Source organism: Panthera tigris, chromosome D1 (assembly GCF_018350195.1).
Source record: "Panthera tigris isolate Pti1 chromosome D1, P.tigris_Pti1_mat1.1, whole genome shotgun sequence".
In the NCBI taxonomy this organism is placed as follows: Eukaryota; Metazoa; Chordata; class Mammalia; order Carnivora; family Felidae; genus Panthera; species Panthera tigris.
Window position 1 is genome coordinate 46377099 of NC_056669.1, and position 21611 is coordinate 46398709.

The following is a 21611-nucleotide window of genomic DNA, read 5'->3' on the forward strand; positions in this document are numbered from 1 at the left end:
GACACCTCTGACCATAGTTTAAACCTTTAGTTAAACTGTTACACAGGACCTTACACTTTTCTTTCATACTGTCTTAATTGCAGCTATGCAATTTTGTAAAAAAAGCTTGAATTAGTTGTCTAATGTCTGTCTCCCATGTCTCATCAGGGCAGGAACCAGGTTTTCTCTTTGTTGTTGTCCTTTAGCACTTGCCTTGGACTTGGTAAATATTCAAGTGCTTGTTCAGTAAATGCATGAATGAAGTACATGCTTTTTTAAAAATTTTAATTCCAGTATAGTTAACATACAATGTTATATTAGTTTCACATGTACAATATACCAATTCAACAATTCTGTACATTACTCAGTGCTCATCATGTTAAGTGTACTCTTAATCCCCATCACCTATTTCACCCATACCCCTACCAACCCCCCTCTGGTAACCATCAATTTGTTCTCTATAGTTAAAAGCGTGTTTTTGGCTTGTCTCTCTCTTTTTTTTCTTTTTGTTCATTTGTTTTGTTTCTTAAATTCCACATATAAGTGAAATCATATGGTATTTGTCTTTCTTTAACATTTCACTTAGCATTGTACTCTGTAGATCCATCCATGTTGTTGCAAATGGCAAGATTTTATTCTTTTTTATGGCTGAATAATACTCCATTGTATATGTTGAATAATAATGCTGAATAATATTCCATTGTGTGTATATATATATATATATATACACACACATACACACATACACACACACACACGTATACTCTGTTGATCTCTGTATCTATTTTTGTGCCAGTACCATAGTATTTTGATTACTACAGCTTTGTAGTATATCTTGAAATCTGGGATTGTGATACCTCCAGTTTTGTTCTTCCTTTTCAAGATTTCTTTGGCTATTCAGGGTTGTTTGTGGTTCCATGCAAATTTAAGGATTATCTGTTCTAGTTCTGTGAAAAATGCTGTTGGTATTTTGATAGGGATTGCATTAAATGTGTGGATTGCTTTAGGTAGTATGGACATTTTAACAATATCTGTTCTTCTGATCCATGAGCACGGAATATCTTTCCACTTGTTAGTGTCATCTTTAATTTCTTTCATCAGTGTTTTATAGTTTTCAGAGTACAGGTCTTTTACCTCCTTGGTTCAGTTTATTCCTAGCTATTTTATTCTTTTTGGTGCAGTTGTAATGGGATTTTTTTGCTAAGTTTTTCTTCTGCAACTTCATTATTAGTGCATAGAAATGCAATCAATTTCTGTATACTTATTTTGTAACTTGTGACCTTACTGAATAAATCAATCAGTTCTAGTAGTTTTTTGGTGGGGTCTTCAGGGTTTTCTATATATAGTATCATGTCATCTGCAAATAGAGTTTTACTTCTTCCTTCATTACCATTGTGGATACATTTTATTTGTTTTTCTTAGCTGACTGCTGTGGCTAGGACTATGTTGAATAAAAGTGGGAAGAGTGTACATCCTTGTCATGTTCCTGACCTTGTTCCTGACCTTCCTGAAAAAGTTGTCAGTTTTTTGCCACTGACTGTGATGTTAGCTGTATGGCTTTCATATATGGCCTTTATTATGTTGAGGTATGTTCCTTCTAAACCTACCTTGTTGAGGGTTATGAAGTACATTCTTGTGTGTAAAAGAATGAAATGAATTCATTCACTCCTTAAGAATTACACATTAAGACACCTACGCTGTGTCAAAAGCTGAGGTTCAAAATCTCTCCAGCAGTTTACTATCCATGAAAACATAAATATAGAATAGGTATTACCTTTAGTTTTATCTTCAGCTCCTGGGAGTGAGACATTAGAAATATTGTTATTAAAAATAATTCTATCTTTTGGATTTGATTTGTAGCCACTGGAGATGACACTAACTATTCTCTGTTGTATTTTAAGAGGTAAGCCAGCCAGCTGTTATATACAAAGTGTACACAGTATGTGGGAGAGTGACCAATAATACAATGGAGGGAGAGAGAGATCCAAAACCACATTAATGAATGTGGTTTCACAGCTACTACTTGGAATATATTATAGTCAAAGTTTCAAAACTTAAAAAAAAAGTCTGCACATAGCACAAGAGTTCAATTATGCTTCCAATCTACCTCTAGTCTGGCTCTCTTGACAACTTTTGAGTGCATTACTGTCCGTTTGGAGTTATATGAATTTTAACAATGATTTCCATTTGCATATGGGGATGTTTGGATTTCATAATCTAAGCTTACTGATAGTCTAGAAGTGCTTCACTGGTAGGCAATTGGATTTCTTTGGGTGGCTCATTTTGAATATCCTTTTTATTTGCTTTCGCTGTGTTGTCCATTGTGTTGCTTCGTTAGTAAGAGGTATGCCTGTTTAGAAAAGAAGTAGGAAAAGCAAATAAATTCTGTCTTTGCCCCTCTACTTGTGTTTACTCAAGATAAGGAACTGCCAGCACTTAATTTAAAACTGTTTTTCCATTCAGGCTAGGAAACCTATCAGACCTATCATCCACCACAGTGCTGGGACATCAGTGAATCAATGGATTCTTGAGTCTAGTAAGTTCCATGTTTGGACCAGGTACAGCATTTCCCCATTCCAAAACATTTTCTTTTCTTTTTTTAAAGTTTATTTTGCGAGAGATTTGAGCGCACATGCTCACATGTGCAGTGGGGGAGGGGGAGGGGGAGAGGGAAGGGGAAGGGGAGGGGTAAAAAGAATCCCAAGCACGCTCCCTGGTATCAGTGTGGAGCCTGCAGTGGGGCTTCATCCCAGGAACTGAACTGTGAGATCGTGATGTGAATCGAAATCAAGAGTCAGCTGCTCAACCAACGGAGCCACCCAGGTGCCCTTTCCTACCCAAACTTTCTAAGACACTCACCCCCTTATGTTATCCATCTACATCTCTTGTCCCTATCAAGCTTTTCTAAGAACAAGGACTATACTTTTCCAGTCATTTTATTTCTCCACAGTGTTACTGCATATAATAACAGCTCAGGAAATGTCTGTTAATTTTTTTTAATTAAGATAAAACAAAGAAGCACAATTTTCTGTGAGCTAGAATCCAAAGAAACTAGAATCCAAAAGAATTAGGTATGGCTAGGGTTGTTAGAGCAAATAAAAGCACATATTCCAATGTTTTTTTAAATGGCTAAAAGGTTTACAAATGCAAAGTAATAATAGTAATGTAATATTTAGCAGTCACTGCTCATCAGCTATCGATTGCTTTTTATCTAATAAAAAAATTCTCAAAAATAATATATTTTAAGAGTGAAAAATCAGGTCCACTGTTCACAGATTTTTATAGTGAACAGGAATACTTGATGGATTTTGTATAGGTACTAAAGTACTTCTTTTCAGATTATAATCTTAACAGATTTTTATCTTCTAATTTCCACTAATTAAAAAAAATAAGTGCCTAAGCTTCAATCAAAGTAGTAGTAGTTGGGTATGGTAGAAAGAATTTAACCTTTGTAATTATTTATTTAGATGGCTGGGAAGTCCATGAGAGTGGGGATGATGTAATTCTTGTGCATTACTGTATTCCCCACCTAGCACAAGTAGATGCACAGTAAGTCCTTGTCAAAGGAAAAACTGGATGGATAAATCAGGCAGACATGTTTTAATCCTATATCCACCACCTATTATCTATGTGACCTTGGGTAGGTGACTTAATCTTTCTGAGCTTCAGTTTCATCATCTATAAATTAAGAGCAAAAATCATACTCTAAAAGCTGTTATAAGGATTAAATAAGCCATTATTTAAAGCACCTAGCATAGTGGGTGACATACAGAAAGAGCTTAGTTAAGTATTATGCCCTTTTAGTTAAAGCTCCAGATCAGGCTTTTTCAAACTCTGGGTAACTAAAGCAGAGGATGTCTACCCAATGCCAAGTATAATGATGTGTGGAAAAACTAATCCATGCGGTTTGCTATTGTCAACCTTCATCATTGACTTGGGTCACTGACTCGGCAATCTACATAGATCACTGAGATCCACAGTGGAAAATGTCTCTGAAATGAAACACTTTTTCCTAGACATGCTGTTTTCACACCTAGACCTCCAGTGAGGCTCAGTCTTTGTGTCTGAGACTTTTCTTTTCCAGCCAGTGTGCTCATCTCTACATTCTAACAGATTCGAGTATATGTGAATGCAAACATACTATATAATACTTTCCAACTGAAAAGCACACAGCTGTCAACAAAAAGATTTAACACATTAACACAGAGTAATATATTAAGTGGTATCTTCTCAGATATGAAAGTATTGAGAATAATTTCATAAACTACACAATAAAATGTGCTATTCTCCCATCACAGTTCACAGAAACTTGTAAGTTGAGTAAAAATTGCTTTTTTTTTTGTTTTAGATGCAGAGTTGAATTTTTATATTATTTTCTATTTTAGAATTAGAAATTTTAACTTGACTATTGCGCAAAGAGGTAACATGCTGACAAGTGTATCATTTTGCAACAATAACTTACTACTTAACAGTGATTGTTTTACTATAAATATTTTATTTAAAAGTTAAAACAAATGTTAACATTGATCTCTAATTTTCCTTCTGAGTCATATGGAGGAGATCAAGTGTTAGAGTTTCCATCTATAATACCCATCTGGTGCTGGAGGAAAAATGACCTCATTTTGCTCATTACCTCAGTTACCCGGCTCTTAAGTTTTCAGCTCTCTGACTAAAGTATTATTAGTTACCTAACTGCAACTCATGGCAAAGCACTTTAACAAACTATGAGTGAAAATGTGGATCCATTAGCACAAATTATTTATCCATAAACTATTTTAAGATTTGTTGTTTTACATACTTTCCAGAAAATCAGTAAGCAGAGGATTGGCCTCTTAACAGATGCATTTTTGCAATGAGCTAATGACATTACTTCAGAATGTCCTTCTACATTTGATAATGTCCTACAAACAATGGGGATTTTCATAAACATTTACAAGGATTTACAGTTCCTGTCCACCTAGAGGACTTCTATCTCAGCAAAGGGTGAGGACCCTAGAAGAATATTCACACAGTAATGTAGGTTATCTTCCAGGAGGTTTTATGAAGAATAATTCTTGACAGATGGACACCTAATCTGTGTGTCAGTAACTGCAAACATCTATCTGGTGCCTGCTCTGTGCATGGTCCTTAATTATAACATATGGAAGAGGCAAGATCTCTACTCAGATAGGAAGAAAGAAGCATACTCTAGTAGGACTTTAAGAAAAATAATGAACAACTTTAAAAGGCTAGCAAGATTGTGCAGGCAATGAATGCTCTGGAGATCTTTGCTCACAGTATGACCTTTTGTACTATCTGTTTGTCCTTTCCCAATGCTCTTTGGGCATTCCATATGCCATGGAGCGATGGCAGGCGAGGAGGCTAGGTTTGAAAGACTCAGGTCTCCAGCCTTTTCAGAGCCTACTCCATAATCACTTTCTGTCAGAAAATTTTTCAAAACATATTCCCCAAATGCTTCTCAGTGGAAAGGAAGAAGTCTGTTTAGAAAAAATGGACATAGAATAGCCATCTTATTCAAATGTACTGCTATCTCATAATGCTTTACTTGACTCTGCAAAATTACCCCCCCCCCCAAAAAAAAAACCAAAGAGTGCATTCTCAGGATCCTGGCTCAATACTGAGAAAGCTCCTAATGAATTTTTTCATGACTTTGTGGAGCCATGAATATCCAGAAGCCTCCTAATGACTCTTTCCAAATTTTGTGGAGGCTGGAGGGATGGCAGCTCTGCTCTAATAGCTTTTTTGACATTTGAAATGGATTCTGATGTTTGTTATGTAGATTAAAATGGAAGATATTTACTTAATAGCATTAGTAACGGCAAAAGTTCTGAATAAGATTTCATCAGAGATTGAGGGCATGATTTAGTGAAAAGATCTCTATATGGGTGTGGGAAGTCTCGAAGTCTATCTAGTACTGGCTCTGCCATTAACTAGTTCTAAATGTGTATGTCTAATAAATAATAATAATGTAGTAGTATCCCATTATAGTGTTAACTGCAATATATATTTGAAAGCATTCATGGTGTTATACGCTCATTTGCAACAAAATATAATTCCTTTAATACTGAATAACAACTAACCACTTCAACAAACCATCTTTGGGTTTTCAAAAATATATGTTGGAACATATATTTGGAATATATATTTTCAAAATATATTTTCAAAATATATGTTGGAACATACCTTGTTGGACACAAAGTAGATGCTCAATAAATGTCTAATTTGAATGACCTGCAAATAATGTATACTCACTTTCTTTATCCATGGCCCTATTTATTTTCTCATAATGTTGTATATACCCTGAATTTAGAAAGTAAATCACTTTTAAATTCAAATTCTCACTTATGCTAGAACATATTGTTAATACAATATTTAAATGTTTTAGAAATGCTTTTCAGTGTAGGGGTGCCTGGCTGGCTAAGCCGGTTGAGCATTTGACTCTGGATTTCAGTTTGGGTCATGATCTCATGGTTTGTGGGATTGAGCCCCACATCGCTTGGGATTCTCTCTCCTCTCTCTGCCTCTCTCCCACTTGTGCTCTCTGTCTCTCTCAAAATAAATCAATAAATAAACATTTAAAAAAAGAAATGCTCTTCAGTGTATGTTAAAAAGCGCTGAATTCATTAAAGCCTTTTAGTAGTGAGAATATCACCTAAAAGTTAGCTTAAAACAAATTCAGTCCTTTTTTTGTATAGATTATGTATATACAGCCCAAAACAGCTTTAAAATGTAAAACACAGCCAGTTTGGAGATATGGTAAACAACCAAATATTCAAATCAAGATATTTAAAAATATCTGGATAAATAACACTTTCAACTTTCACATGCCTAATTGGTGATGTACATTACATTACCATGTATTTTTTTCACCAATACAAATCCTTTGGTCAGTGGGACATTTCTGAACTGCAGTTCCCAAATTACACTTAGCTTCTGAATTGGTCTATCTTCTGATCCAGATTTGCTAATAACAAATAGTTTGAGAAGCATTATATTATACTAATTTCTCTAGCAACCAGAACTACTACATTTTTCCCCCAACTCCTGCTGTCCTTCAAGCTTAGAAATGTCAAAATAAAAGAGACATAATTATGAAAAGAATGTTGTGAGGATAATGGAAATACATGTAGTATTTTCAAACTCTGATGGTGGAGGAGAACCAAAGGGCTTCCATTTTCAGAGAGCAGTGGTGAATACAAAGAGATCTACTGGGGCCAGGTCTTGGGGTGGCAGTAAGGAAATCCATAAGCAATTATCACACACACAGTGATAAATACCCAGGTTTATTGTTTTCCTTCTCTGCCTTAACAGAAATATGTATATATATGTGTCTATATATATATATGTATATATATATATACATACATATATATATGTATGTATATGTATGTATATATATATGTATATATATGTATATATATACATAACAGAAATATATATATGTATGTGTATATACATATATATATATATATATATATATTTTTTTTTTTTTTTTCCTTCAATGGGACATCTCACACTACCCAACCACCTCCTCAACTCTCTCTTGCCCAGCAGAGAATTAATCATGGAGCAAGAAGGGGAGTGAAGAAGAAAGTACTGTACAAATCTAACATTAATAAAAGAAAGAAACCTAGCATCCTGTGAACAGGATGTTGCAGGATCCACGGCAAGGAGCTAAAGCCAATCTATGGACTGTGGAGGAGAGTGGGGGCAGGGGGCGGGGGGAGGTCATCAGCAACACTTAGAGCTTTCGTGGGAGGGCTCCATGATGGCTCTGAGAAGGTTGCAGGGAGGTGTGAGTCCTCACTCAAAACGCATTCACAAGACCAGGAATTCGGTGAGAAGAGTACTAAGCAAAGCAAGACTTGAGTCTAGTTCTGGCTCCTCCACTAGTGAGTTTTATAACCTTGAGTCTCTAATCCCCTCTGACCCTGAGTTCTCTTCCATCTTTCCTACCTCCTGTCCGGGTTATCAAAGAGGCTCAAATGCTTTGGGAATACTGTCAAGCGATAAAGCTCCACACAAATGGAAGGATTAGTTTACTGAACACCTATGTGCTAGAGGCTGTGAGGGCACCATTAAGGTCACAAACCTGAATCACATTCAGATCCTGCCCTCAGGAACAGATCTCGAAGGGCGGGCAAATCAGCAAGTCACCGGGGGTTCTACTGCAAGGCGAAGAGAGGTTAATATTTTGATCAGTTCAAAAAATCTCCCTCACTGTCTCCTTCCTGAAGAGGGGCGGGCCTATGAGAACCCCTCCCGGCGGTTTCCAACGGTCCAGGAGCAGGGTTTGGTGGAGGACGCCAGGAGGGAGCGACCCCAGGCCCGCTTGGGCGTAGAGCAAGCCCCAGGCCTGGTGGGGGTGGGACGGAGATGTAAAGTCTTAAGTGCCAGACTGGAAGGAGTCAGGGGTCGAGCGAGGAGTCCAGCCAGTCTCCCTACCCTCCCTCGACCACTTCTAGGCGCGGATGCACTGTAGTCGGCCCGCAGGTAGCACTCGCGTCCTGCCCGCGGACCAGGCCCACCCACTCCCCGGCTGTAGCCTAGCCCTCCGTTTCCTAGGCGATGGGCTCGCGAGGGCTTCCCCCCCGCCACTCCGCCACGCGCCGCCGCGACCCGCGGGCCGGGCGCGCCACCTGGCGGCCGCACGGGGAAGAGTCCAGGCGAAGGGCACGCACGGCCGCCTTCGCAGCCGAGATCGCGTCCTCCCGCCTTCTCCCCGCGTGATTTTGACCGCCACGACTCCCCTGTTGATTCCGTGAAACACACAACTCCCTCCTTGCCTCCCTGGAGTGGCAAACCGGTAAGTGGTGAGTTGTGTGGAGACGTGACAGCCGGCTCTGCTCTGTGACCGTGAGCGGGTCACGTGGGTCTGTGTGTCTGTTTCTTCCGCTGTAAACTGAGGCACAGACCGCTCTGGGTTTCCTAGCAGCTCACGGGATGGGGAAAGGGGTGTATGCGCGTGGAGGGCTTCTGCCGCACTCTGCCCTTCAGCGACCAAGGCTTGTCTTCTCTCTGCTCTTGTTTTGTGTAAAAGTTCCTTCGGGTTTGGCTCCAGACAGAATTGCAACCCCCTGGATTAAGTGCTTGTATGATAATGTCCAGCTCTGAAAGATCTGAAAGATCCTGCCTCTTTTGCTTCTCGCTTTACTTTTTTTGCTCCTAAACCTCGAGAAACCAACGCAGGTTCGTCTTTGCCCCTCCTGATACTTTTTGCAGCTCTGTCCTCATTTGAGAAAAGAATATCACCACACACCTACATCCTTTAAGGTTCCCCTTTCCTCTTCTGCATTTTTCCTCATCCTCTGCCTCAAGACAACAATTTCTTACGCCCTGGCACCACCTACTTAGGCCACTAACCTCTGACTCAGTTATTTATCCCTCTGTCCTGGGGAGACGGAAGTGAGGCGCTCCCTGGAACCTCCACTCTTAATTAGTCACCCTGTTTGGCATTCTTGAATTCGATTTTTAAAAACTAGTTTATCATACGTTTTCTAACTAGTGCTGTGTTATATTAATAACAAATTCAGAACTTCTTAAAAGAAGGGAAGTGAAGCAGTTAATACGCATATTAGCTTTTGGCTGAGAGAGTTTTTCTCATCAGTAAAAAGTCACCCAAAAAATAATCAGTTTGAGACAATTTATGTGTTTTACCTCATTTGGACCTTCCTTTATTTCCATCAGTGTTGTGTATTTGTTAAATGCCAGCAGGTTGCTGGGATCTACAAATCTGATAAAGGTTTTAAAGTACTTGGTCTTAACTAGAATACCAACAGGTGGGATTATGGGGTAAAAATATTAAATAGAGTGCTGTTGCAGGAGAAAACAAAAAAGCTACCACCAAAATTTTTGAAGTGTGGGGATTATTTTTGTTAAATGGAAAAACAGTTTTGTGATTATTCAGTACGTTGAACTCATTCCCAAATCATTTCCTATAAATCTTAGACCTGCTTCTTCCATGAGAGCCTGGATCCAGGGTCAAAAATGTACTCTTATCCCCTCATTTATCTCCTGGGCAGTTTTTGTTATGGTATTTGCCAGTTAGTGGTCAAACAGTGAAGCCAGATAATCATTTGCCAAGTTTCCTCATTTGACTTTGGTTTTCTGTTAGCTCTGCCATGTTGAGTGATGTAGAAATACAGGTAGGAGAGTTTCTGTGGTAGAAAGAGCCAGATATGTTGTCTGATTTGGCAAAATGCCAGAGAACCTGTTTGGTATGCACAGTTGCTAAACATTTTATACTTTTTCGAAATTTTCACCCACTTTTACTGAGGATCGCTACCTCTGCAAACAGACCCTACAGCAATCAACTAAATGCATTCATATTAAATCTCACAATAATTTTTAGACGCCTGAGCTAGTGATTAACATATTGACTTTGTAAACCAGTTAAAACTTTTAGTAAATCAGAAAGTTTACTGAAAATAAGGTTACTTTTCATAAACAGAAAAACCCTGATAACTTCTTATTCAAAAACTTTGTTCCTGACAAATATGAGATAATTAAATAGGTGTTTTGCCAAAAAAAAAAAAAAAAAAGAAAGTCGGGGTGCCTGGGTGGCTCAGTCAGTTAAGCCTCTGACTCTTGGTTTCTGTTCAGGTCATGATGTCACGGTTTCGTGAGTTCGAGCCTCACGTTAGGTTCGGTGCTGAGAGTGTGCAGCCTGTTTGGGATTCTCTCTTTCTCTCAATCTCTCTCTGCCCCTCCCCCACTCACGCTGTCTCTGTCTCAATAATAAATAAATAAACTTAAAAAAAAGTCATGAAGTAAAATATTCTCTTGAGAGGAAAGGCTTACATTACCTTTATGCAGACACTGTAACAAACCCATAGAGGGTATTGTGTTGTGATGCAACATCCATTGGCATGTTTCAATATTGTAAAATGGGATTGTTTCCCATCTAATTTGTATGGGTCCTAACTTTTTCTTTTAGGCCAGAGACATAGCTCTGCAATCTCTCCTCATATCTTCATTTCTTCACACCGAGTTTAACTTGAATGACCAGAACTCTGGCAAAAAGAGATCACATCTCTTTTTTTCCCCACATACCTCCTCCTCCTTACTAATTTTTTATGATCTCTTCATTCTCTCTGAGGGAGAGGAGCCCAGAATGGTAAGCAGGAGCCAGCATGCCATCTCCCAGGAGCCTGAGCCAGGTAATATGGACCATGCCTAAGGGCTTTGGTGTCTGATGTCATGAGACCAGTTCAGCTACAGTGAGTTGCTATGCGTTTGGCAGTTTTAAAATATGACTACATAGGTAAATGTACAGATCAATAGAACGTGACAAAAATATCCAGAAATAGATACACAAAAATATATATACATATATTTACATATATTTGACTATATATTTTATTTTATATATATACATACACACACATATAGGTAGTTGCTTCAGACAGAAGTGGCAAGCTAAATAAAAGAGGCAAGGATAGTATTTTCAACAAAGGCTACTGTTCTATTGCATATGTTTGGGAAAAAAATGAGTCTTGACCTGACTATGCACCTTGAAAAAATTAACGCAAAGTGAATCATAGATCTGAACATAAAAGCTAAAACTATAAAACTTCTGGAGTAAAACATAGGAGAAAAATCTTTGTGATCTTGAGTAGGCAAAGATTTCTTTTATAGGACACCAAGAGCATGAATTAAAAAAAAAGAAAATAATAATTTGGACTTCATCAAAATTAAAAACTTCTGCTCTTTAGTCAGTTTGAAGAAGATGAAAAGGCAAGCCAGTCTGGAGGAAAATATTTCTTTACAAAAATGTTTTAATGTTTACTTTTGAGAGAGAGAGAGAGAGAGAGAGACAGAGTGCGAGTGGGGGAGGGGCAGAGAGAGAGGGAGACACAGAATCTGAAGCAGGCTCCAGGCCCTGAGCTGTTAGCAAAGAACCCAACGCAGAACTTGAACTCAAGAACCATGAGATCATGACATGAGCCGAAGTCAGACGCCCAGCTGACTGAGCCACCCAGGTGCCCTGAGGAGGAGAGTATTTTAATACATAGACCTGACAAAAGGCTGGTATCTGTAATTTGTAAACAACTTCTAAAGCTCAGTAGTGAGAAAATAACCAGTTACAAATGCCAAAAGATTTGAATAGACACTCCACAAAAGAAGATATATCAGTGACCAATTAGTACATGAAAATATGCTCAACATCATTAGTCATCAGGGAAATGCAAATTAAAACCCCAATGAGATACTGCTACACACCCAATAGAATCGCTAAACTTAAAAAGACTGACAATCCCATGTGTTAGCAAGGGTGGGGAGCAATTAGAACTTTCATATATTCTTGCTGGGAAAATAAGATGGCACAACCATTTTGGAAAGCAATTGAGTGGTCTTTTATAAAGTTGAAACATCTATCTCCAGTATGACCCAGCAACCCCACTCCTAGATATTTATTCAAGAGAAATGAAAATGAATGTTCATAACAGCTTTATCATAATAATCTAAATCTGGAAACAACCCAGATGTCCATCCACAGGTAACTGCTAAAACAAAACATATATAGACATACAACAGAAACTACTTAGCAATAAAAAATAAATGAACTATTGATTCATGCAACAAACAACATGATGGGTCTCAAAAGAATTTAGCTAAGTGAAAAGCCAACTGTAAAAAACCATATATGGTGTCACACAAAATTCTAGAAGAGCCTGAAAGCAGATTAGTGGTTGCCTGGCACTAGGAGGGAAGGGTAAAGGGATTGACTGCAAGGAGGCAGAAGGGAACTTTGGGATGAAGGAAATGTTCTGTAGCTTGATGGTGATGGTAGTTACAGGGTAATACATAGTCATGTGTTAAAACTTGCCAAATTGCATATTTAAATTGGTGCATTTTATTGCATATAAATTATACCTTAATAATTAATTTATTTTTAAAAGAATAGCTATAAATTCTTTGATATTCCTCCCATCAAGAGGTGGAGTCACTTCTTGAATCTAGGTGGTCTTATGACTGCTTCAACCAAGAGAATATAGTAGAAATGACTGTATGTTATTTCCAGGGCTAGGTCATAAAAAGTACAGCTTCTTCTGGGTTCTTTGGGGATACTTGTTCTGAGGGAAGCCAACTGCCATGTAAAGTTCATCTACTTGGAGACAGCCATTCTGGAGAGGCCAAGTGTAGGCTCTGTGGTAATCTATTCCAACGGAGACTACTTTCTAGCCCAAAAAGTGCCCAAGATGTGAGTGAAGCTGTCTTGGATCCTCCCAATTGGCCCATCCACCAGCTGAGTAATGCTGAGTTGTGCCATAGTTGATGCCACAAGCACCAAGAGGTCGTCAGTTGCTATCCTGCAGAATCTGGGATACGATTGTTTAAAGCTTCTAAGTTTTGATAGTGTATCAGTTATCCATTACCATGTAACAAATTACTCCAAAATTTAATGGTTCAGGACAACAGCAATCACTTATTATCTCACAGTGACTATGGATCAGGAGTTTGGGAGCAAGTTGATTGTGAAGTTCTAAGTTAGGGTATCTCATGAGGTCAGATGTTGGGCAGATTCTGTCCCTGCCTGAAGAAGCTTTCAGTCTAGGGGGAGTGAGGAGTAGACAAGTTAATAGGCAATCACAACACATTCGGCTGGTCTGTGGAATAGGGGTAAAAGCCCCTGAAAAGGGAAAACCTAACCCAGTCTTGAGGGTCAGGAAAAAATTCCTAATGAGGTCTAAACAGAGACTTGACAATGAGCAGGCATTAGTCAGTTTGGAGGGTTGGATGTGAAGGGGGCTGGAACAGAGTGATGGGTATGGGCAAAGGCCTAGAGGTAAAGATGAAAATGATGTGTTTTTTGGAGCTGAAAGAAATTTACAAATGCTTAGAGAATAGGTTCCCAGAGAAAGGAGTGGAGCTAGCCAGTAGTCACAGGTCCTCTGAACCATCTTTCATGGTGACAAAAGTTCACTCTGGCTACAGTGGGAAGGGGTTGGGAGAGGTCAAGAAGGGGACATGGTCCAGGATGAACTTCACTGATCATACTTCTTTCTTCTGCCTAAGGGCCTCTCACTTAGGTCTAGTTTCTTGTCCAAGACACCGCCTCTGCCTTTTGCAACATTGCAATGATTGGCAAAAAGAATGACCTCATCTCTCTGGCTCAATCTTGCCCAATCTCTGGAACCTTCTATGACTCAGGTGAGATGCTCACCCCCACACCAGGAAGTAGTCTATGAAACTTTGCCTCCAACAAACATATTAAAAGAATTAGAACATAGGGAGCGACACTACCTCACATCTGGAGAATGAGGCAGTATGGATTCTGACTTCCATCTTTTAAGAACTGTGTTTGTATAATTGTTTTCAGTTGATTTTTTTTTTTTTTTACTGTGGTAAGAAACACAACCTAAGATCTACTCTCTCACAAAATTTTAAGTGTATATTGTTGTTAACCATAGGTGCTGTATTTAGTAGCAGATCTCTCCAATTTATGCATCTGACATAACTGAAACTTTATACCTTTTGAACCGCAATTACCCATTTTCCCTCTCCAGAGCCCTTGGCAACCACCAATCTACTCTCTGCTTCTATGAGTTTGACTATTTTAGATCCCTCATATAAGTGTATTCATGCAGTATTTATCCTTCTGTGTCTGACTTATTTCACTTAGCATAATGTCCTGCAGGCTATTGTTGCAAGTGGCAGGATTTTTTTCTTTTTCTAAAGCTAAATAATATTCCATTGTATGAATATACCATGTTTTCTTTTTTTTAATTTAATTTAATTTTTTTAATATTTATTTATTATTATTTAAAAAAATTTTTTTTAACGTTTATTTATTTTTGAGACAGAGAGAGACAGAGCATGAATGGGGGAGGGTGAGAGAGAGGGAGACACAGAATCTGAAACAGGCTCCAGGCTCTGAGCTGTCAGCAGAGCCCGACGCGGGGCTTGAACTCACGGACCGCAAGATCATGACCTGAGCCGAAGTCGGACGCTTAACTGACTGAGCCACCAAGGCACCCCTATACCATGTTTTCTTTCTCTATTCATCCATCAAGGGACATTTAGGTTGTTTCAATATTTTGGTTATTATGGATGATGCTGGAGTGAACATGGGAGTGTAGATAACCTCTTTGACATCCTGATTTCAGTTCTGTTGGGTAAATATTCCAAAATGGGATTGCTAGATTATGTGGTAGTTCTATTTTTAATCTTTTGAAGAACCTCCATACTGTTTTCCAAAATTTGAATATGCAATTCAATAGCTTCCCTGTCTGTTAGAAACAATGATTTAGAATAGACTGTGGGGGCACCTGGGTGGCTCAGTCACTTAAGTGTCTGACTTTTTATTTTGGCTCATATCATGATCACATCAGGCTCTGCACTGACATCATGGAGCCTGCTTGGGATCCTCTCTCTCTCTCACTCTTGCTCTCACTCTCTTTCTCTCTTTCTCTCTTTCTCTCTCTGCCCTTATCTCTGTGCCTCTCTCACACTCTCTCAAAATAAATAAATAAACATTAAAAAAAAGAGAGAGAGAATAGACTGTGGGAAAATGTGCCATATAAAAATATCACCAGAAAAAGAGTTTGATACAGATAGTATGTGTTAAAAACCTAAATAATAGTTTTCTTAAAGTTCTCAAAACTTTTGACTTAACAGACTGGATCATACCAGGAATAGAAAATATATAACATTGAATAATATCAGTATTAATCTTTCCAAATAAATGTATAAGTTTAATGCAGATCTATAAAAAAAATGTTTGCACTACTGTGTATCAGTATTAGCAAATCCAAGATGGTGTGCTATATTTTTAAATAAAAAGGGGCACCTGGGTGGCTCAGTTGGTTGAGCATCTGACTTTGGCTCAAATCATGATCTTGCAGTTCATGAGTTCGAGCCCCACGTTGGGCTCTGTGCTGACAGCTCAGAGCCTGGAGCCTGCTTCAGAGTCTGTGTCCCCCTCTTTCTCTGCCCCACCCCTGCTTGTGGTCTGTCTCTCTCTGTCTTTCAAAAATGAATGAACATTAAAAAAAATTAAAAAAAATAATGAGGTTTTGGGTTACTCTGTATGTTACATATGGTGTTGAGGAAATACTAAATATTTTACTTTTTATTCAGCACACTGGCTGAGAACATCATTGCAAAAGACCACATTATATGCTTCCATTTAAATGATATGTCCAGAGAAAGCAAATCTGCGGAGACAGAAATTGAGAGACTTCAGTTGGGGCTTTACCACAGTAGGGTCACCAGCAGGGGGACCACTTGGAAAGAGAGTTGTTCAAATGAGGGATGAGGAGCTGAACAGAGGGCTGCAGAGAGAATAACCTTTGGTCCCTGGAATCGAAAGACTCTACTACTGAATGCACCTGACTTTGGGAATTGCACATTGTGAAGTCTGGTGAGACTAAGAGTCATAGGATACAGAACCATGTTTTGTTGATTCTTATTTTAAACATGAAATTTGGACTAGGACAGTCTAGAGTTTTTCTGAAGCTGCTGACCAGCTGTGAACTTGGATAAATGACCTCCTTTCTGTACCTTAATTTCCTCGTCTGTAAATGGAGATAATATTTCATACCTCTCAGGGCTGTTCTGAAGATTAAACACCTAGTGCAATTCTTGGCCTATAGTAGGTTCTCAATGGATATTAGTTCTCCCTCATACTCCTTCTGAAATGTTATTTTAGAGAGAATTCCAGAAAATAGGAAAACGTGGAGCTCTTCTGGGTCACATTTCCCATGTGGTTGGAGAGGGCTTGCTCCACGCAGTTTGCAGCTATATCTGGTGGGACCCAAATATGCATCTCTAACCCAGCTCCAAACCTGTGTACCCAGCTGCCTACTCAGCATCAATTAGATGTCTCACAGGCACATCATGCCCCAAACACATTATCTCTTACCCCTCCAACTTGCTGATCCTCAAAGCTATGATCCATATTGAGTAAATAGCGTCAGCATTCACCTAGCTGTTCAAGCCTGAAGATTTGACTCTTTCCTTTTCCTCAAATCCCAAATGAAATGAGTCTTCAAGTTCTGACAGTCTATCTAGTGATTTGGTACATTGAACCTATTCATTAATTTTCATCCAAAAATATTTGTTGAGCAGTTACTATGGACTAGGCATCATGTCAGGCTCTGTCTTCACTGCTTCCTCCCTAGTACTGATCACAGTCTTCTTCTGACTTGACTGAAGAAATAGCTTCCCTGTTAGTTGCCCTGAATCAGCTTCTTACGTCTTTGAATCTTTTCTCCACATGCTACCAGAGATTCGTTCCTTTGGCTTAAGACTTTAAATGGCTTCCCACCTGGCACAGCTGGTAAGACTTTCTAAGATCCAGGCCCACTAGGCATAAGTCTGGTTCCCTGATATATGCTCCAGTCATTGGTGGGGTTCCCCCCAAAACAAATCCTGAGACTAGGATTTGAGTGCAAGTGGTTTATGTGGGGGGTAATCTCAGGAAGCTGTGGTAGGAGGATAGAGGAATGGGGAAGGAAGAAAAAGAAGGCTATTCAGAGTGCCTTAATGAATGGATTCATGGGAGATGGGTGACTGGGGCTCAGTCTCACTGGGGAACTCTGGGAGACAGTATACACCATAGCCTGAATTGTGTTCCCCCAAATCCATATGTTGAAGCCTTCATCCTCAATATGCCTATATTTGGAGATAGGGACAATAAGGAGATAATTAAAAATTAAGGAGGGCCTATAATGAGATCATAAGGGTGGTGCCTTGATGCAGTAGCATTAGCGTATTTCTAAGAAGTAACACCAAGGAGCTCCCCTGAGGTCTTTCTTTCTCTTCGTGAGAGAGCACACAAAGAAGAGGTCACGTGAACACGCAGTGATAAAGTGGTCATCCACAAGCCAGGAAGAGAGGTTTCACCAGAAACCACCCATGCTGGCACCCTGATCTCAGCCATCCAGCCTCCAGAACTGTGAGAAAATACATTTCCGTTGTCTAAGCCACGCAGTCTATGGCATTTTGTTATGGCAGCCCAGGCTTAGATAGTATAGAACACCCAGAGGGTGAGGGAGCTGCGTAGTTAACTCTCAAGTCTTATTCACCATGGGTTGAGGACTGCTCCTGAGGGCACTGATTCCTTGGCACTGACGGCCTGCACCATACTAGGGCCGAGCATGCTCCTGCCTGCTGTGGGCCAGAGAAGCCTTACTCAGCCTGAGAGTCTCTTGCAGGAAGAAGCCTTTGGCTTGCCCGGTGGGTGCTGAGGGGATGTGAGCAGGGCAGTAGTGGCCTCCACAGCCCCCAGTTTACTTTCCATCCGTAGCTCTGCTTATCCTTATTATGACTCATTCAGCCAATGTGCTAGCTCTGTAAGGCTATAGACAAGATCTCTCTGCTTCACAAATGTATTGGCAATGCCTAGCACAGAGCTTGACAAGTAATAGTTGCTCAAGAGATATTTAATGAATGTTTGGATAAATAAATAAATGATGATGCTTTTCAGAAAGTAACCCAGGGGGCACCTGGGTGGCTCAGTCAGTTAAGTGTCCGGCTCTTGGTTTTGGCTTGGCTCATGATCTCATGGTTCGTGAGTTCAAGCCCCATGTCGGGCTCTGCACTGGCAGTGTGGAGCCTGCTTGGGATTCTTTCTCCTTCTCTTTCTTCCCCTCCCCTGGTCTCTCTCTCGCTCAAAAAAATAAACTTAAAAAAAAAAATCTTAAAAAAAAAACAAACCAGAAAGTAAGTAAGGCATGTCATGCTCTGTATCTGACAAATAAATTACACATGGAGCATAAAACCTCTAAGTTATTGTGACACCTAAATCTCTATATTCACATAAATTACTGAACTCTCTTTACAGTAGCTAATTAAAAGCTTTACTGTGATTTTTAAATAAAGCTTAAGGTGTAAATTTTTATTCTTTTGCAACAAATCCTAACACCTTTTTTCTAGACCCAGGCCATTCCACATGTTGTGCTGGGTTTGGAAAGGATAAAACACACACAGCCCACCCTGCACAACAACAACCGGGCTCAGCCACATGACTCTCTGGAAATGGCTCCCAGCTCCCCACAGTTTGAACATAAATAAGGTGGAGCACACGAAGTTGAAGGCAGCATTACGGAACTCAGACCTACTCCTGTGAGCACTGGGAAGTGTGGAAGGTGCCCTGCCATAAAAGTAAGACTTCAGAAATATTAATGAACAGTGATACCTAGGTGGGAGTGGAATGGGGAGAGACTGGAGGCTGGGACACAAGATAGGAGCAAAGAGCACTGAGACAACATGGCTGAACAGAAACTTGTGAGCTGTGTGACACTTTCTTATGGGGCCAGTAGCCTGGTTGGAGACAGATGAATCACAGCAGTGAATGAATCAAAGTATATACAGTATGCAAATACAGTTTAGGTTTTAATCGAACTCCCTTACAAGACCTCTTCTGTTAATCTTTGAAGTTATTTCCTAAGACACCAAAGGGGTATTTGTAAAAAAAAAAAAAAAAGTTATAAGTCATCACAAAGGTTCCCTATAAATAATCAAGAGTGCAAGTTCTCACAACTGTGTAACTTGAAAAGGGAGGTAAAATGGCACTGATTTTTGTGTCCATGGAATGATGCCTGAATGTTGTGTGCATACAGCACATGACTTTCTCTGAAACTAAGAAATTGTTTCCCTTAAAACTTTGCTTAAGTTTAAGCAAATATTTAAATATTCCTTTTCACATGTTCTGCATCTCGACTGTAGTGGTGATTACATGATGATATTCATGTATCAAAACTTCTCAAGCTCTATATTTAAAATTGATGACTTTGGGGACACCTGGGTGGGTCAGTCAGTTAAGTGTCTGACTTCAGCTCAGGTGATGATCTCGCGGTTTGTGGGTTCAAGCCTCATGTAGGGCTCTGTGCTGACAGCTCAGAGCCTGGAGCTTGCTTCAGATTCTGAGTCCCCTCTCTCTCTGCCCCTCCCCTGCGCGCTCTCTCTCTCTCTCTCTCTCAAAAATAAGCATTAAATAAATTAAAAGTAAATAAAATTAGTGACTTTGTATGTAAATTATGCCTCAATAAAGCTGGTTTTTAAGAATTGAATAAAGGTCAAATCTATCCAGAGATGAATCCAGACAAATAAGAATACATATGTATGATTGTACTTACACAAAACTCTCGAAAATGCAAATGAATCTATTGTGATGGAAAGCAGATCAGTGATTGTTTCATTGAGGATGGGGTTTTATATACCTCATAGTGCTATCTATACATACATATATGGCACTATGAGGTTGAGAGACTTCTAGTTAAACATAGTTGAGTTTGTCTCCTCCTACTGAAACATGACTAAATAGGAAGAGGTGGGGCGGGGTAGAGTTGGAGGGAGTGTAAATCCACAAAGACTGATAAAATTAGAAAGGAGATGTGAGCAAATTTTGAAAGGTGGAAAATGAGTGGAGGAGCAAAATGTAACTGACAGCAGAGGAGGCTACTATTGAGAGCCCATAGAGGATGCAGAACTTGAGGTGGTACCAGGTACACCAAAGGTGAGTGAGGTGCAAGGATTGGTTGAAGTTTTTATGCAGATATTAAAGCCAAAGCGTCTTCCCTATCCCTTGAAGTCAGGGAAACTACCCTCCACAGGTGATAGAAAGTATGTTCTCTGGAGACAATGAACCAGAGAGACCCAGACAGACTCAGGGACACAAGACATATAGGGGTGTGGTGGGGTTGGGTTAATGGCAGGAGACTGAAACATGCTGATTCTGGGAAAATTCAAGTAATAAACAGAGGTACCCTCAGCCTTCTTTCTCAGATCTACTCCCACAAAGACCCTTCTTCCAAAGAGCCATCAGGCATATGTCCCCCCAGGCAGGAAACTGGAGGCTGTTTCTCTAAAGAGAAAACACCTCCACATACTGACATTTGAAGGATCTAGCGTAGGAAAGCACTAAAGGAAATTCTAGCTGACAGCTGTGCTGTGGGCCTAGAAAGTAATTAGCCCATATGGAGTAGGAAAACTTGAGAGTTTGAGGGGGATATTGTCAGGGGGGAAAAAAAAGTGGAGCAAAAAGATTATTTGATATATTTTAGTGTCTGGAAAATAATAACAATAGGTGTTTGACAGGTCCAATCAAGCATTTGAATAGATTCATAGGAAACTGTGCAACTCAAAATAACAAGGTGGATAGTTAACTCCTGGAAAAAAAAAAGTTCAAGAAAGGAAACATAATTGTAGTAATTACCTTCTTCATCAGTGTATAATATTTGCATGCTTTTTTGTTATATAAGTAGTCAACTGATGATTTATCCCAAAATTTGGACGATGGGGGAGGGAGTAAGTGAGGTCAGAAGTTTCAAGAGAACTAAATTCTTATTGACTAGAACAAGAAATTAATTTATGTTAAAAGTGTTATTTCAAATTAGTTAGAAAGAAAGTTCTATTTAATAAACAGTGCTGGAATTTCCAAATGCAGTCTATTAAAAACAACATTTGACTCTTGTGTTAATATAAAATACAGATTAAAGTGAATTAATAAACATTAAAAAAATAAAGATTCTTCAAATAACCTTGAAGTACAAAAAGCCCTTCTAAGCAAGAGACAAACTGCAAAAGCCTTAAAGGCAAATGATACACAGATTTAACCTCCAAAGAATAAAAAATTCAGGAATGAGTGGCAAGTATCACCACAAATTCAGTTAAAACAGAAACAA

At 39.3% G+C, this 21611-nt stretch overlaps 1 protein-coding gene across 5 annotated transcripts in view; it reads right to left on the minus strand.

Moving 5' to 3' along the window:
• The window catches only part of CCDC83 (coiled-coil domain containing 83), a 46691-nt gene extending 38156 nt beyond the window's left edge, over positions 1-8535 (minus strand). Inside the window, exons 1-3 of one of the 5 annotated variants that reach the window (XM_042958939.1) lie at positions 8425-8533; positions 8072-8147; positions 2207-2329 (exon numbers count right to left, since the gene is read on the minus strand). In XM_042958939.1, the coding sequence (XP_042814873.1) occupies positions 2207-2301 (95 nt within the window). In that variant the 5' untranslated portion in view covers positions 2302-2329; positions 8072-8147; positions 8425-8533. Of the gene's footprint in view, positions 1-2206; positions 2330-8071 lie in introns of those variants that run through there. The other 4 variants (XM_042958940.1, XM_007078982.3, XM_042958942.1 and 1 more) reach the window with 4 other exon arrangements.
• Positions 8536-21611: the final 13076 nt, after the last annotated feature.